We start from the raw sequence: 13,568 nt of genomic DNA, 5'->3' as shown, positions 1-13,568 counted from the left end.
ATACCAAACATGTCACGCTTTCAAATTGCGCACGCTTGTAAAATGGCGCCAAACTTCGGGACAAGTTACCAGTTTCTAGTTACAGAGGAGATCTGGTGATAGAATTATCGCTCTCACTCTAACGTTTGTGGTGATATCTCACATGTGTGGCGCAAACACCATTTACATACGTGTGCGTGACTTACATAAGCGTGTGACACGGGGGGGCACCCTTTTATGAAAAATGTATTATTATTATTTTTTTTATCTCTCCTTTTATTTATGTATTTATTTATTTGATCACTTTTATTGCTATCACAAGAAATCCCTTGTGACAGAAATAAGACATGACAGGTCCTCTTTATGGAGAGATGTTGGGTCTATAGATAGATAGGCCACACCCACCCTCACTGTCTGATTGGATAGTTAGACCCGGTTCCCACCTATGCAGTTTGCTTTTTATCCATCCCTGCAGTGTTTTTTTGCGGTGCGTTTTCTGTTTTTCCACATTCACCTTTGATTCGTTTTTATGCTCCTTTTTCTTTTTTGGAAATTTGTTGTCGGGCAGATTAAAAAAAGCTGTAAAATCGTGGCAAAAACGCATCGCACGCTTTTCTGCGGCTTCTCCATTGAAGTCTATTAAACCAAAAAACGCATTATAAAAATTCCCTGACCCTTTCCAAAAAACGCAGCGGCTGAGAAAAGCCTCGATGTGACCGCGTCCCATAGGAAACCATGTTACATGGACTGTAGTGCGATTCTGTAATAAAATCACTAAAAAAATTGCATAGGTGTGACCCGAGGATTACTGTTACTCCAGTAATTGGACAGATATTCTACCCAATCACAGCGATCAGTAAGAAATCGCACATTAATTTATAGTATAAAAATTTGAAAGGAAGCCACGCCCACTGCTATATACTATTGGATGAATATTACATTTATTCCACCCCTTCATCTGACATCACCAGACTGTGGGCGGAGTTCTCACATCTCCTCCCTCCCCCCACATATCTTTATACAACCATCCCATACACCTATCCCAGCATGGAGGGGCTCAGTGAAGGTGGTGGTGAAGGTGTGGAGGTGTCGGATCGGGTCACACAGATCATAAAAGGAGATCCGCCCGGCCTCATAATCCAGATCTATCCTGACTCTGTTACTGGAAATATCGGTTGGTAAGAGGATCTTATTACTGTCATGTCTCACAGAATACTCATCATCATCATCATCATTAACATCCCTGTCCAATCCCCAGGACTTCTTATTAGATCCAATCAATGACTCCCATCCTCTCCTCTCTATACTGGGGTAACACATCCCGACTCTCCATTCATCTGACCCCCCGACATCCACGTCCCAGTAATGTCTCCCTGAGGAGAAACTCTGACTGCTCAACACCTGATAACACTGGAATCTCTCTGGTGTTTCTGGGCGATTCTGGTCTATATCTGACCCGGATACAGATTTCCTGTCATCTGATATCTGTAGAGTATTACCAGCTGTGTTTCCATTCAGTAATATGTCTGCAGCCTCCTGTATATAGAAGTATACATTTACCTCTGTTATTATATCAGATAAACCTGTGTGTAAGACCCCCGCCACACCCAGACCCCCTCCATCATGGAGGAGCTCCTCATGTCTCTCTCTGTCCTCATTATCTCCATCCTCAGTATCACACAAGTCACCTGTGTCTGATTCCTGTATAACAGTCAGTGGATCCGTCATGTTAAACAGCTCCTCAATGTGACGCATCTTCCTGGACAGCTCCTCCTTCTTTATTTCCAGATCCCGGATGGAGATGGAGATCCGCTCTGCCCTCCCGGAGATTTCCCTCAGGGCTCTCTTCTCCAGGTCTTCCAGACGTCTCCTGAGATCTCTAAACAGGACAGTGACTCTCTCGGTGTCACCAGCTGCTTCTTCTTCTACTTTCCTCCTGTGTTCCTGCAGACTCTGGACTCTTTCCTCTGTCTCCTCTCTCTTTGTAAGATGTTTCTGCAGAACATTTCTCAGTGTCTCCTTCTTCTTCTCAGAAGCCTCATCCAGTGTCTCCACCTGATGTCCTCGATGTTCTCCAGCCAAACTGCAGGACACACAGATACAAGTATTATCTTTGGTGCAGAAATACTTCAAAACTTCTTTATGGACGGAGCATTTCCTGCTCTCCATGGACAAGGTGGGGTCACATAAGACGTGTTCTGGGGACTTTTTGTGGACTCTCAGGTGTTTATCACACAGAGAAACCTCACAGTGTAGACAGGATCTAACAGCAGGTACAGGAGAGTCCACACATTGAGTACAGAAGACCCCGGACTCCTCCCAATCTGGATGAGCAGACACAACATTTCCCACTATGTTATGTAGTGTTATATTCCTCTGCAGTGCAGGACGACTCCTGAACCTTTTTCTGCATACAGGACAGAAGAAATCTCCAGACCCCCCCTGTGTATCCAGCACACGATCAATACAGACCCAGCAGAAGTTGTGACCACATGTCAGGGTCACAGGATCGGTGTAAATGTTCAGACAGACGGAACATTCCAGCTCAGCTCTCAGATCAGCAGACGCCATCGCTGACAGCAGAAGAGAAACGAAACTCAAAGTCTCTGACACCGGAGAGGAATGTGGATGGGGGAGGGGTGACATCCTCCTACACAGGGTGAGGCTGGATGAATATTATAGAACACGGAGATCAGAGTACAGAAGGGAGAAGATTAGTTTTGCAGTAGTAATGATAATTCTACCTCCCAACATTAGAAGAGAGAAAGAGGGAAAGACGGATGTAGAGAAGCATTGAGATGAAAAGTGGAGATGACTACATCATGATGAAAAGACATTTGGTTATATAAAGTCTGAGCTTACACTATACACGGCATATACTGCAGCCTTTGTACCCCAAAAATATGTCTTCATTAATGATGCCAACCCCCCGACATGCAGAGAATAATGGTGGTATTCACAGCAGAGTCTGGAGTGGGCTAAGGCACCACATCCCATGTAGACAGGTGCAGTCTGTACTCCCCACTGCAGGTGGCGCTCCACCGAAGTGGCAGAGCAGAAAGGGAAGGAAGTTGTGAGGAACTTGGTTCCTCTATGACTTCCTGCAGTCACAGGGAAATAGACGTCTGATTGGCAGGGGCGGCTCCAGACATTTTTTTGGTGGGTTCTGTGCTGGTGCTGGGAATATAGGGGGCTCTCTGGGGACCCTTATGTATGGAGCACTCTCTGGGTAAACTGATGTAAGCGGGGATTCTCTGGGGACCCTGATGTAAGAGGGGTCCCTCTGGGGACCCTGATGTATGGGGGAGGTTCTCTGGTGACCCTGATGTAAGGGGGAGGCTCTCTGGCGACCCTGATGTAAGGTGGAGGCTCTCTGGGGACCCTGATGTAAGGTGGAGGCTCTCTGGCGACCCTGATGTAAGGTGGAGGCTCTCTGGGGACCCTTATGTATGAATCGCTCTCTGGGTAAACTGATATAAGGGGGAGGCTCTCTGGGGACTCTAATGTAAGGGGGGTCCCTCTGGGGACCCTGGTGTAAGGGGGAGGCTCTCTGTGGACCCTGATGTAATGGGAAGGCTCTCTGGGGACCCTGATGTAAGGGGGGCTCTCTGGGGAACCTGATGTAAGGGTGAGGCTCTCTGGGGACCCTGATGTAAGGGTGAGGCTCTCTGGGGACCCTGATGTAAGGGTGAGGCTCTCTGGGGACCCTGATGTAAGGAAGAGGCTCTCTGGGGACCCTGATGTAAGGGGGGCTCTCTGTGGAGTCTGATGTAAGGGGGAATCTGCACTCATATATGTAACAATATATATATATACACACACACCCATGTATATTATTTATATGTGTATGCCTGCCCAAGCATATGGCTCCTAACTTCGCTGCTATGGGCTCTAGCCCCAGATCTTTTGTAGACCCAGCAATAGACCCTGGGTAAAGCTATATTAGGTTGTGTAAGGAATAGTATCATATCATCTGCATACATACTCACCTTATATGTATTGGTGTTTGATGTATAACCTTTGATATCTGGGGGAAGTAGTATTGCCGTGGCTAAGGACTCAATAGCTAGTGTGAAAAATAAAGGTCAAAGGGGGCAACCCTGACGTGTTCCTCTACCCACCTTGAAGAATTCAGAATTCCATCCTGGTGACTTTCTTCTGGTGGGGGGTCTATGATACAGAGCATGGAAGGAATGGGGGAATTCTCCTTTATATCCATATCTCTGCAGCACCATATCAAGGTGACTCCATGACACCCTGACAAAGGTCTTATTAATATCTCGGCTTAATAATAAAACTGATTGTGATTTCATATTTGCATCCTGAATTATATTGGTTACCAAATGAATATTATCAGTAATTTGTCGGCCTGGGATGAATCCAGATTGGTAAGGGGATATCAGAGAAGGATTATTGTTGATAATCTATTGGCTAACAGTCTGATAAATATCCTCAGATCATTGTTTATTCCCGAAATCGCTGTGTAATTTTGGGGTGATGTTTGGTCTTTATTTGGGTTCGGAATTAAGGACATGTTTGCAAGTCACATTTCTTCTGGGAATTGATCTCCTTTCATAATGTTATTGTATCATTTTGTTACATTGGGGATTAGATGTTGGGGAAATTGTTTATAATGAAAGGAAGAGAAGACATCTGGACCAGGAGCTGAACCTCTTTTAAGGGATTTAATCATTTGGAGAATTTCTTCATCAGTACACGGTGCATTTCATTTCTCTAATTGTGTGGGGGGGTTAGTGTAGGTATTGGGGGGGTTGTCTAACCAGGACAGTGCAGGGGGGGAATTGAGGATGTTGGAGGGGAGAGGAGATCCGATTTGTTTATTTTATAAAAATAGATAAAATTTCCTGAGGATGAGCGATCAGATGATTGGCGTTATTCTTGAGTTTGTAAACATTTGTGGGCCTTATTGATTGGTTGAGATTGCAGGAAAACATTGATGAATATGTTTCGCTAGACAGGAAAAATGTGTCCTTAGACCAGCAAAGTCTTTTCTGCTTTGAATGAGAATAAGGAATGTAATTCATGACGTTTTTGGGATATCGTAATAAAGATAGTGGGGTGATGTGTGTTGGTGAGATCTTTATATAATTTATGAAGATCTTTTCTGAGGGAATGTATCTTCTCCCATCTTTTCTTATGACATTGTGCAGCTAATCTGATGAGGTGACCTCTCAGGACTGCTTTGTGTGCCAGTCATATGGTTGTGGGAGAGACATCTGGAGTGGAGTTTAATGTAAAATATTATTTTATAGCTGAGTCTATCTCTTGTTGGTGTTTGGGGTCAGTTAGTAAAGACTCATTGCGTCTCCATGAGTATGGTGTTGAGGTGAGGCCAATAAATTGGGTGCTGAGAGTGGTAATATGGTGTTCTGACCAAGAACATGGATGTATTGTTGCATCATGGGTGTTAGCCAAGATAATAAGAGTCCAAAAAATATAGTCCAAGCGAGAGTATGATTGGTGTGGATGTGAAGTATATTGGTGTTTCTCCTACATTGAGTGCTCTCCAAGAGTCAATAAGTTGTAGATCATGTATAAGTGTAGTAGTGGGCTTTGAAAACGTTTTTGAATTTGGAATTTGTTTACTACGATCCAGATTAGTTTGTAATGTGGAATGGAAATCTCCCCCTAGTATTATATGTGGGGAGTGGTAGCGTTGTAGAATATTAAAGAATTGTGTGAAAAACGTGGTTTGTGTCTCATTTGGTGGGTATACATGGGTTATTGTTACCTCTCCACCTGACAAAATACCCTTCACAATTATAATCCTGATGTCTTTGTAAACCTGATGAACCTCCAGAGGGAAGGATTGATGGGTAACAAACTAACAATGGCCACTCCTTTAGTTTTGGTAGATGAAGAGGAATAGAAATATTGGTTAAAGGCTTTATGGAGAAATGTTGGGTGATTATCTTTCATGAAATGTGATTCTTGAAGTAAAATTATCTTGTCATTTATTTTCTTGTAATGCAAGAAGATTTTTTTCCTTTTATTTGGGGAATTGAATCCCTGAACATCATGTGAAATAACCGTTATAGTTAGACATGTGCAGAACGAAAAAAAAATGTTTTGTTTTGTTTCATTTCGATTCTTTATTTACATAAATTTGTTTAGTTAAATTCATTTAATTTGTTTTTAGGATTCGTTTTGTTATTCATTTTCAAATCGATTCAAAAAGTTTTCGAATCAATTTTGAAACGTTTCCGAATTCCTGTCTAACCTAGAAAGTGATTTATATCATGATAATTATATGCCCTTATTAAATAAGATCAAGCAGGAGCTGAGGGGTTACCCGGCTGATAAGCTCTCCTGGTTCGTCAGAATAAACGTTATTAAAATGATGATCTTGCCAAAAGCCCTATATATCTTCCAACCCCTTCCGATAAACGTTCCAGATACCTACTTTAAAACGCTAGGAATGGGGGTCAGGAGATTTATATGGAAAGACATGAAGCCCCATGTCTCGGCTGAAATCTTGACCAGGCCTAAGCACAGGGGAGGCTTGTATCTGCCAGATTTTAAGAGATACCATGAGGCAGCAGTATTACGGAGAACGATTGACTGGACTCATGGAATCTCTCAGAAAAACATGGGTAGTATTGGAAGAAAGCTTGAGCAATGGGGGCCTGGAACAAATAATCTGGGTACCAAAGTAACATAGGGTCCTTTTTTTTAACAAAAGAGTTGTTTATTGATGTAAAAAAAAACAGAGCAAATACACAGTTGCCAGACATTATGCATACAGAATACACCATTGAATGCAGCAGTAAGAACAAAGAAGACATGTCAAATTAACACAGAAGGTGACTGATCATGTGTGAACACATTATCCATGTATTAGAGCCAACAAAAATGTGTATATAGAGTACAGCATAGAAACAGAAGACTGCATAACCCCATTATTCCAGGAATCCCTCCCACACAAGAAGTACACCTGTGACGGTATTAGAATGATATCCCCGTCAAAGATTCCCTTCTTCCATAAGAACGTCACCCAATATTCCACTAGGAGGAATATTCCTGAGATCGCCCATTAAGCCACACATGAGTCAGAGCTCACTGCTGGAACAAGACAGACTTTAATGTTATATCACACAGCTTATATGTCATTTCCAAAACTGTTACAATGACAAATCTCCGCCCCCCTCACACTGGGGCTTCCATACAGATGATTAGGCAGACACAACGGAGCCGAGTCTGAAAACACATTTTCTTTAGACAATGACATCAAGGACGCTGATTACTAGTTGTACTGAATACATTAACTAGACAGCTCGACCCCGCATATAGAGAGATAATTACCACAATGGAGCAATCAGAATAATTAACACAAGCCACTTAAACACAGATCTCCTTCACACAACACAATAGATCAATTAACCTTTAGAAATAGTGAGGGGACATTAGCACGTCAATAACCTGTTAGCCGAGGACAGAATTACACAGGGCAAGCAGGGAGAATTAGACTGAGACATATAGGCAAATGCATCACAATGGCCCCCCTTTTTCTCCCTGCTACGGCAAACCCGGTTGGACCTTCCCTGGTCCAGTAGGGTTGACGGGTTCAGAGCTTTTAGTCCGAGGTTAACTCCGTTTGGCGTGACTGACCTCCCTTGGCAACTGCTTCAGACTCAGGTATGCCACCGGGTCGTCAGATCACACGCCGTTCAGTCCCCAAGTCTTTGTGCAATCTGCAGAGTCACCAGAAGTCAGTGTGAAGACAGCGAATGGGTCTGTGCGCCGCCATCTAGGTGTCCCGCTATGGGAGGGGCAGGTTATGGCTCTGAAGTGACAATCACAGGAGATTCATAAAAAGGAAAAGTTATATTTGTTGAAATGCTGTAGCACTGGTGCTCAGAGTCCGGGGGGGGGGGGAATCAGAGCCCCATAAGGTCAGCCACCCCCTGCTCCCTCCGCAGCCGCCGGTTCTCCGCTTGGAGCTTCTCCAGCTCCATATCCAGTTCATGGAGCCTGGGGGGGTCGGCCTGCTGTGACCTCAGGCGGTTGTTCTCCTCCTCCATGCGGCTTATGCACTCCTCCAGCTCCATGTATTCACGGATCAGCTCCTGCTTGCTCATGTCTTGCAGGCTTTCCACGTGGCCCTTCATCATCAGGAACTGGGTGGTGGTGTAAGGGGCCACCGGTGGGCCCTTGGCGAACATCTCGGGCCCGCATCTGGGGCGCCCGCTGCGATTCCATCTCCTCCAGTCGCTTCTTCTCCTCCCAGGTCAGCTTGTTATACGGCTTCCAGGACCTCCTCTTCTTGGAGGGTAGCTGGCGGTGCCTCTTTCTGCCCAGCTCCCTCCAGGGCCCCTCCGGCTCATGGCTGTCGCCCATGACCAGCTGACAATGGTGTTCCCTGTTGTCCGTAATAACAGATTGTACCATGAGGGCTTCGTAAGGGGTGCCCAATGGTTCTTCCAGACCCAGCTCCTGGGGATCCCAAGCCGAGTCTACACAATGGGCTGCTGCTGGTGGGCGGTACCCAGGTTGAGACCAATTTGATCTGGTGTTGTCATTCAGGGGGCAATTCTGCTTGAAGTGACCCAACTGTTTGCACCGGAAGCAGCGTTGTTCGTTGTCCTCCTGGCGTGGATAGCGAGGGCTCGATGTCATCGGTCTGTTAGGAGGTTGGTATCTAGCGGCTGGTGGGTGTGAGGGCACTGTTGGTCATGGAGGTTGTACCTGTGGTGTGACCTGGTTCGTCTTGCGAGTATCCGCATATTCATCCGCCAACTTCGCGGCCTCTGGTAGAGTCATGGGCCTGCGATCTCTCACCCAATCTTTGACATCCGTCTGGATGTGATTGTAAAATTGCTCCAGGAGCATTAGTTGCAAAATGTCCTCTGCGGTGGTGGCCTGGCTGCTGTTAACCCAGTTAGAGGCCGACAGGGACAACTGGCATGCCCATTCCGCGTAAGAGTCTTTTGTGGTTTTGCGTGAGTCCCTGAACTTCTGTCGGTGGGACTCTGGGGTTACTGCATAATGAGCCAGGAGCGCTTCTTTAACCCTGGCGTAGCTATGGATATCCTGATCTGGCACGGTCCGGAAAGCATCAGAAGCTTTGCCTGACAGTTTGCCTGACAATATTGCAACCCACTCTCTTCTAGCTATTCGGTGCAGGTTACATTGTCTCTCAAAATCAGCCAGGTAGTTATCAATTTCACAGTCCTTTTCATCAAAAGTTTTAAAAGCGCTAAACGGAATCTTCCTTGCGTCTGCTGTGCTGTACTCACTGTTTGGAGAATGTGCGGCTGCTTGTTGGACTGCTGCCAGTTTTAACTGTAGCTCTGCGTCTCTTATTTGTTTATCCTTCTGTAGTTCTGCGTTTACTAACAGGTCCATCACTTTCAGCACCACATCCGGCGTTGGGTTCGGGCCGAACCATGCTAGCTTCTCTCTCATTAGCTTGTTGGCTGGCGATTCCTCCTCCTGAATCACTGGTGTCTCCATCTCTTGTACTGCTGGCGTTGCTGCAATCCCGTCCTCCTGGTCTAGCTCCATTAATTCTGCTATGATTACCCGCTTGGTTTTGTTGCTAGCAATCCTTCCACGAACTTCCAGTAGTTCTTCCAGTGTCTGCTTGGAATCCGGGTGTAAAGGAGAGTAGAAGGGAAAATCCCGCTGCTGCCAACCAATTGTGACGGTATTAGAATGATATCCCCGTCAAAGATTCCCTTCTTCCATAAGAACGTCACCCAATATTCCACTAGGAGGAATATTCCTGAGATCGCCCATTAAGCCACACATTAGTCCAGGCTTACTGCTAGAACAAGACAGACTTTAATGTTATATCACACAGCTTATATGTCATTTCCAAAACTGTTACAATGACAAATCTCCGCCCCCCTCACACTGGGGCTTCCATACAGATGATTAGGCAGACACGACGGAGCCGAGTCTGAAAACACATTTTCTTTAGACAATGACATCAATGACGCTGATTACTAGTTGTACTGAATACATTAACTAGACAGCTCGACCCCGCATATAGAGAGATAATTACCACAATGGAGCAATCAGAATAATTAACACAAGCCACTTAAACACAGATCTCCTTCACACAACACAATAGATCAATTAACCTTTAGAAATAGTGAGGGGACATTAGCACGTCAATAACCTGTTAGCCGAGGACAGAATTACACAGGGCAAGCAGGGAGAATTAGACTGAGACATATAGGCAAATGCATCACAACACCTATTGGGAACCATACCAGTAACTCATCAGGGCCGAGGGAAAGGCCTCCACTAGCACACCGTAGACTGTGCCTTTAAAAGAAGGGGAAGGGGGAGGCGTGAAGGGGGGGGGCGGGGGGAAAGGACAGGCCCCACAGCACCAGACCCTCAGATAATCGTGACCTGGGCCTCCATCCCTATGAGATCCCACGTGGCTCCCAGTGCAACCAACATTAACACCCAAAGAGAGTAACCAGGCATACCTGAGACACCGCCCACCTAGTCCAGTTCCAGTTGTTCCGCTTTCACCTAGGCCGCCCAGACCTTATCAAACTTCCCGGGGCAGTTGCGACCCATATACGTTAGTTTATAGAGGGGGAGAGCCCTATTAATCAACTTCCTCCACTGTTGCACCGTGGGGGGAGAGGCCTCACTCCATCTCAAAATAATTGCTTTCCTGGCGTAAAAGGCTGCAAAAAAAATAAAAAGTTTTCTAGATAGAGTACCAGGCAGTGTGTCCACTATCCCCAGGAGCATCGGTAAAGGGTCACAGGGTACACTGATCTTACTTACAGATTTAATCACATTAACCACCCCCTGCCAATAAGTTTGTATCACAGGACAGGACCAGACCACATGAAAAAAGGAACCCACCTCTACACCAACATAGGGTCCTTACTAAGGACATAGCATCAATTACAAAGGAAACCTTCAGAATGTGGGATAAGCTGGTTAAAATAAGGACATGGCAACATAATAGCCCGCTGATGCCCCTCTCGGGTACACACTACTTCCTGCCTGGAAGGAAGAACGAGATGGACACTCTTGGATAGCCTAAAATTGAAAGATGTCCTAAATGGGAATGTCTTATGCTCAATCTCTGAATTACGAGATAAATACCATGGGATGTATGGAGATACAGGCAACTCCAACACTTAAGTACCCTCCCAAGACCTCTGCGCTCTATGAGAAAGCTTAACTCATAGGAAAGACTTATTGATCAGGGAGGAATAAGTGGGCATGAGATATCGAAGATATACGGGATATTGTTATCTCCACAAGGGTCTGAGTCACCAGGCCCTCTAGAGAGCTGGGAAATGGAGTTTAATCAAATGATACCAGAACAAGCGAAAGGGAAAATTTTAGACTTTGTACACTCCACATCAATAGATGCGAAAGTAAAAGAGATGACCTATAAGCTTTTAATTAAATGGTATTATGTCCCAAACGAAACTTCATAGGATAAATCTAGAGATATCACCATTGTGTTGGAGAGAATGCGGGGGGAGGAAACACACACCCATATATGGTGGTACTGCCCCTTGATACAATCATTTTGGAGGGAGATATTGAAAATGATAGAAAAAAATAATGGAGTAGAGGTTAAATGGGATTTCCTGGCGATGTCTGTTTCACACCACAGGGGAATCAAGGAACAAATATAAAACAATAATTACTCCATATCTAGTAAATTGAGCGAAAGCTTTAATACAGAGACAATGGAAATCAAAGGAAACCCCGTCGATAAAGGAGTGGCTAAGGGAGATGGATAAAATTAGACTGATGGAGGAATTGATATCCATACAAAATGACTGTAGACCAAGATTCAATAAAATATGGAGGGGATGGAATGAGTTTAAAGCGGGGGTTCACCCTGTTAAAAAAAAAAAAATGTTTTTTTTTTATTAGACCATTACATTCGGCATCGTAGCGCGAGCTACAGTATGCCGGTCTTACATTTTTTATCCCCGTACTCACTGTGCTATGGCTCATTGAAGATTCCGGGGAATGGGCGTTCCTATGGTGAGAGAAGGTGATTGACGGCCGGCCCTGGCACGTCACGCTTCTCCGGAAATAGCCGAAATAGGCTTGGCTATTCACGGCGCCTGCGCATAGCCTGTGCGCAGGCGCCGTGAAGAACCGAGACCTACTCCGGCTGTCTTCGGGGAGCGTGACGTGCCAGAGCCAGCCGTCAATCATCCTCCCTCTCCATAGGCACGCCCAATCCTCGCGGGAGTCGGATTCTTCAATGAGCGATAGCACAGTGAGTACGGGGATTAAAAATTTAAGACCGGCATACCGTAGCTCGCGCTACGATGCCGAATGTAATGGTCTAATGATGTGAAGGAGGGTGAACCACCGCTTTAAGCATCAGAGAATTATTTGAATAACGTGAGAGACTGAGGCGTGGCTTTTGGGGGGGAGGCAGAGGGGAGGTTGGTGGGGGAGGTGTCTTCCTTTTCTTTTTTTCTTCTTTTTAGATACACTTCATATATAAAAGGATACAAAATTGCACGTAAATATGTTTTGCTACGATATACACAAGCATAAAGATTTGTAAATGGTAGAAGGGCTGGGCAACTGGGTGGGAGTTTGGGGGTGATTCTCCCCCCTCCTAGAGACACATGAAAAACCTTAAGTACATAAGTACCAACACAAGGGGGTCTCCCTATTGACATGTTTTTGAGCTACACAATTAATAATAAGTGTGGCAAATAGGAAGGGAGGGATGGTATTTAGGGATTGGGGGGGTGGCTAAGGGGTGTAGGAGGTGGAGTGTGGTTGGGGGATTTTTTTTCCTCTCTTCCCCCTTTTCTACATATCTTCCCTCTCTCTTGCTCTGACTGCTTCTCCCCTGTGGGGGCTGTGACATATATACCCTGGAAGAGAGAGGGGGCTGGGTGACTGGATGGGTATGCCTTGCAAAGGTGCCTGCCTGTGACCCCTCCCCCTCCCCTTCATGAGGGAGTATAGTACCTGAGGGAAGGGAAACAAGGTGGGACTTTGAAGTAGATATGGGTGGGGGAGGGATGAGGGATCTCCAAGTTCTAGGGACATCAGGTTTTAATGCTTGGTTATTATAAACTGTAAGGCCCCGTACACACGTCCGAGAAACTCGACGGGCAAAACACATCGTTTTGCTCATCGAGTTCCTTGTGAAGCCGCCGAATTCCTCGGCGGGTTTCTCTGTGAAAAGTGTACACACGACCGGTTTTCTCGGCACAATACGGCTCCCATCGAGTTTCTTGCTGAATTCTGCCGAGAAACCCGGTCGTGTGTACGGGGCCTGAAGGTTGTTCTTCTTTGTGTATTACGATATATTGAGACCGTGTTTGTGTTGTATCTACCGTGTTTTTTGTTTTGAAGAAAAATTAATGAAGAAAGTTTAAATATTCATTTTCAAATCGATTTGAAAAGTTTTCAAATCAATTTTAAATGCTTTTCGAATTTGAAAAGTTTTTGAACTTGAAACGTTTTTGAATTTGAAAAGCTATTGAATTCTTGAAAAGCTTTTGAATTTTTGAAAAGCTTTTGAATTTTTGAAAAGCTTTTGAATTTTTGAAAAGCTTTTGAATTTTTGAAAAGCTTTTGAATTTTTGAAAAGCTTT

General features: G+C 45.1%; 1 protein-coding gene across 1 annotated transcript; it reads right to left on the bottom strand.

Annotated features, from left to right (window-relative positions):
• Positions 1-237: 237 nt before the first annotated feature.
• On the bottom strand, positions 238-2,699 carry LOC120930825 (E3 ubiquitin/ISG15 ligase TRIM25-like). Its single transcript, XM_040342004.1, has 2 exons — positions 1,696-2,699; positions 238-1,662 (listed from the first exon to the last, which is right to left on the bottom strand). The coding sequence occupies exons 1-2, from the start codon at positions 2,623-2,625 to the stop codon at positions 967-969; spliced, it is 1,626 nt and encodes a 541-aa protein (XP_040197938.1). The 5' UTR covers positions 2,626-2,699; the 3' UTR covers positions 238-966.
• Between the last annotated feature and the right edge of the window lie 10,869 nt (positions 2,700-13,568).

The sequence above is a fragment of the Rana temporaria genome, chromosome 3, assembly GCF_905171775.1.
Source record: "Rana temporaria chromosome 3, aRanTem1.1, whole genome shotgun sequence".
Taxonomy (NCBI): domain Eukaryota; kingdom Metazoa; phylum Chordata; class Amphibia; order Anura; family Ranidae; genus Rana; species Rana temporaria.
The sequence above is the reverse complement of the archived record's forward strand: the minus strand, read 5'-3'. Positions and strand labels throughout refer to the sequence as shown.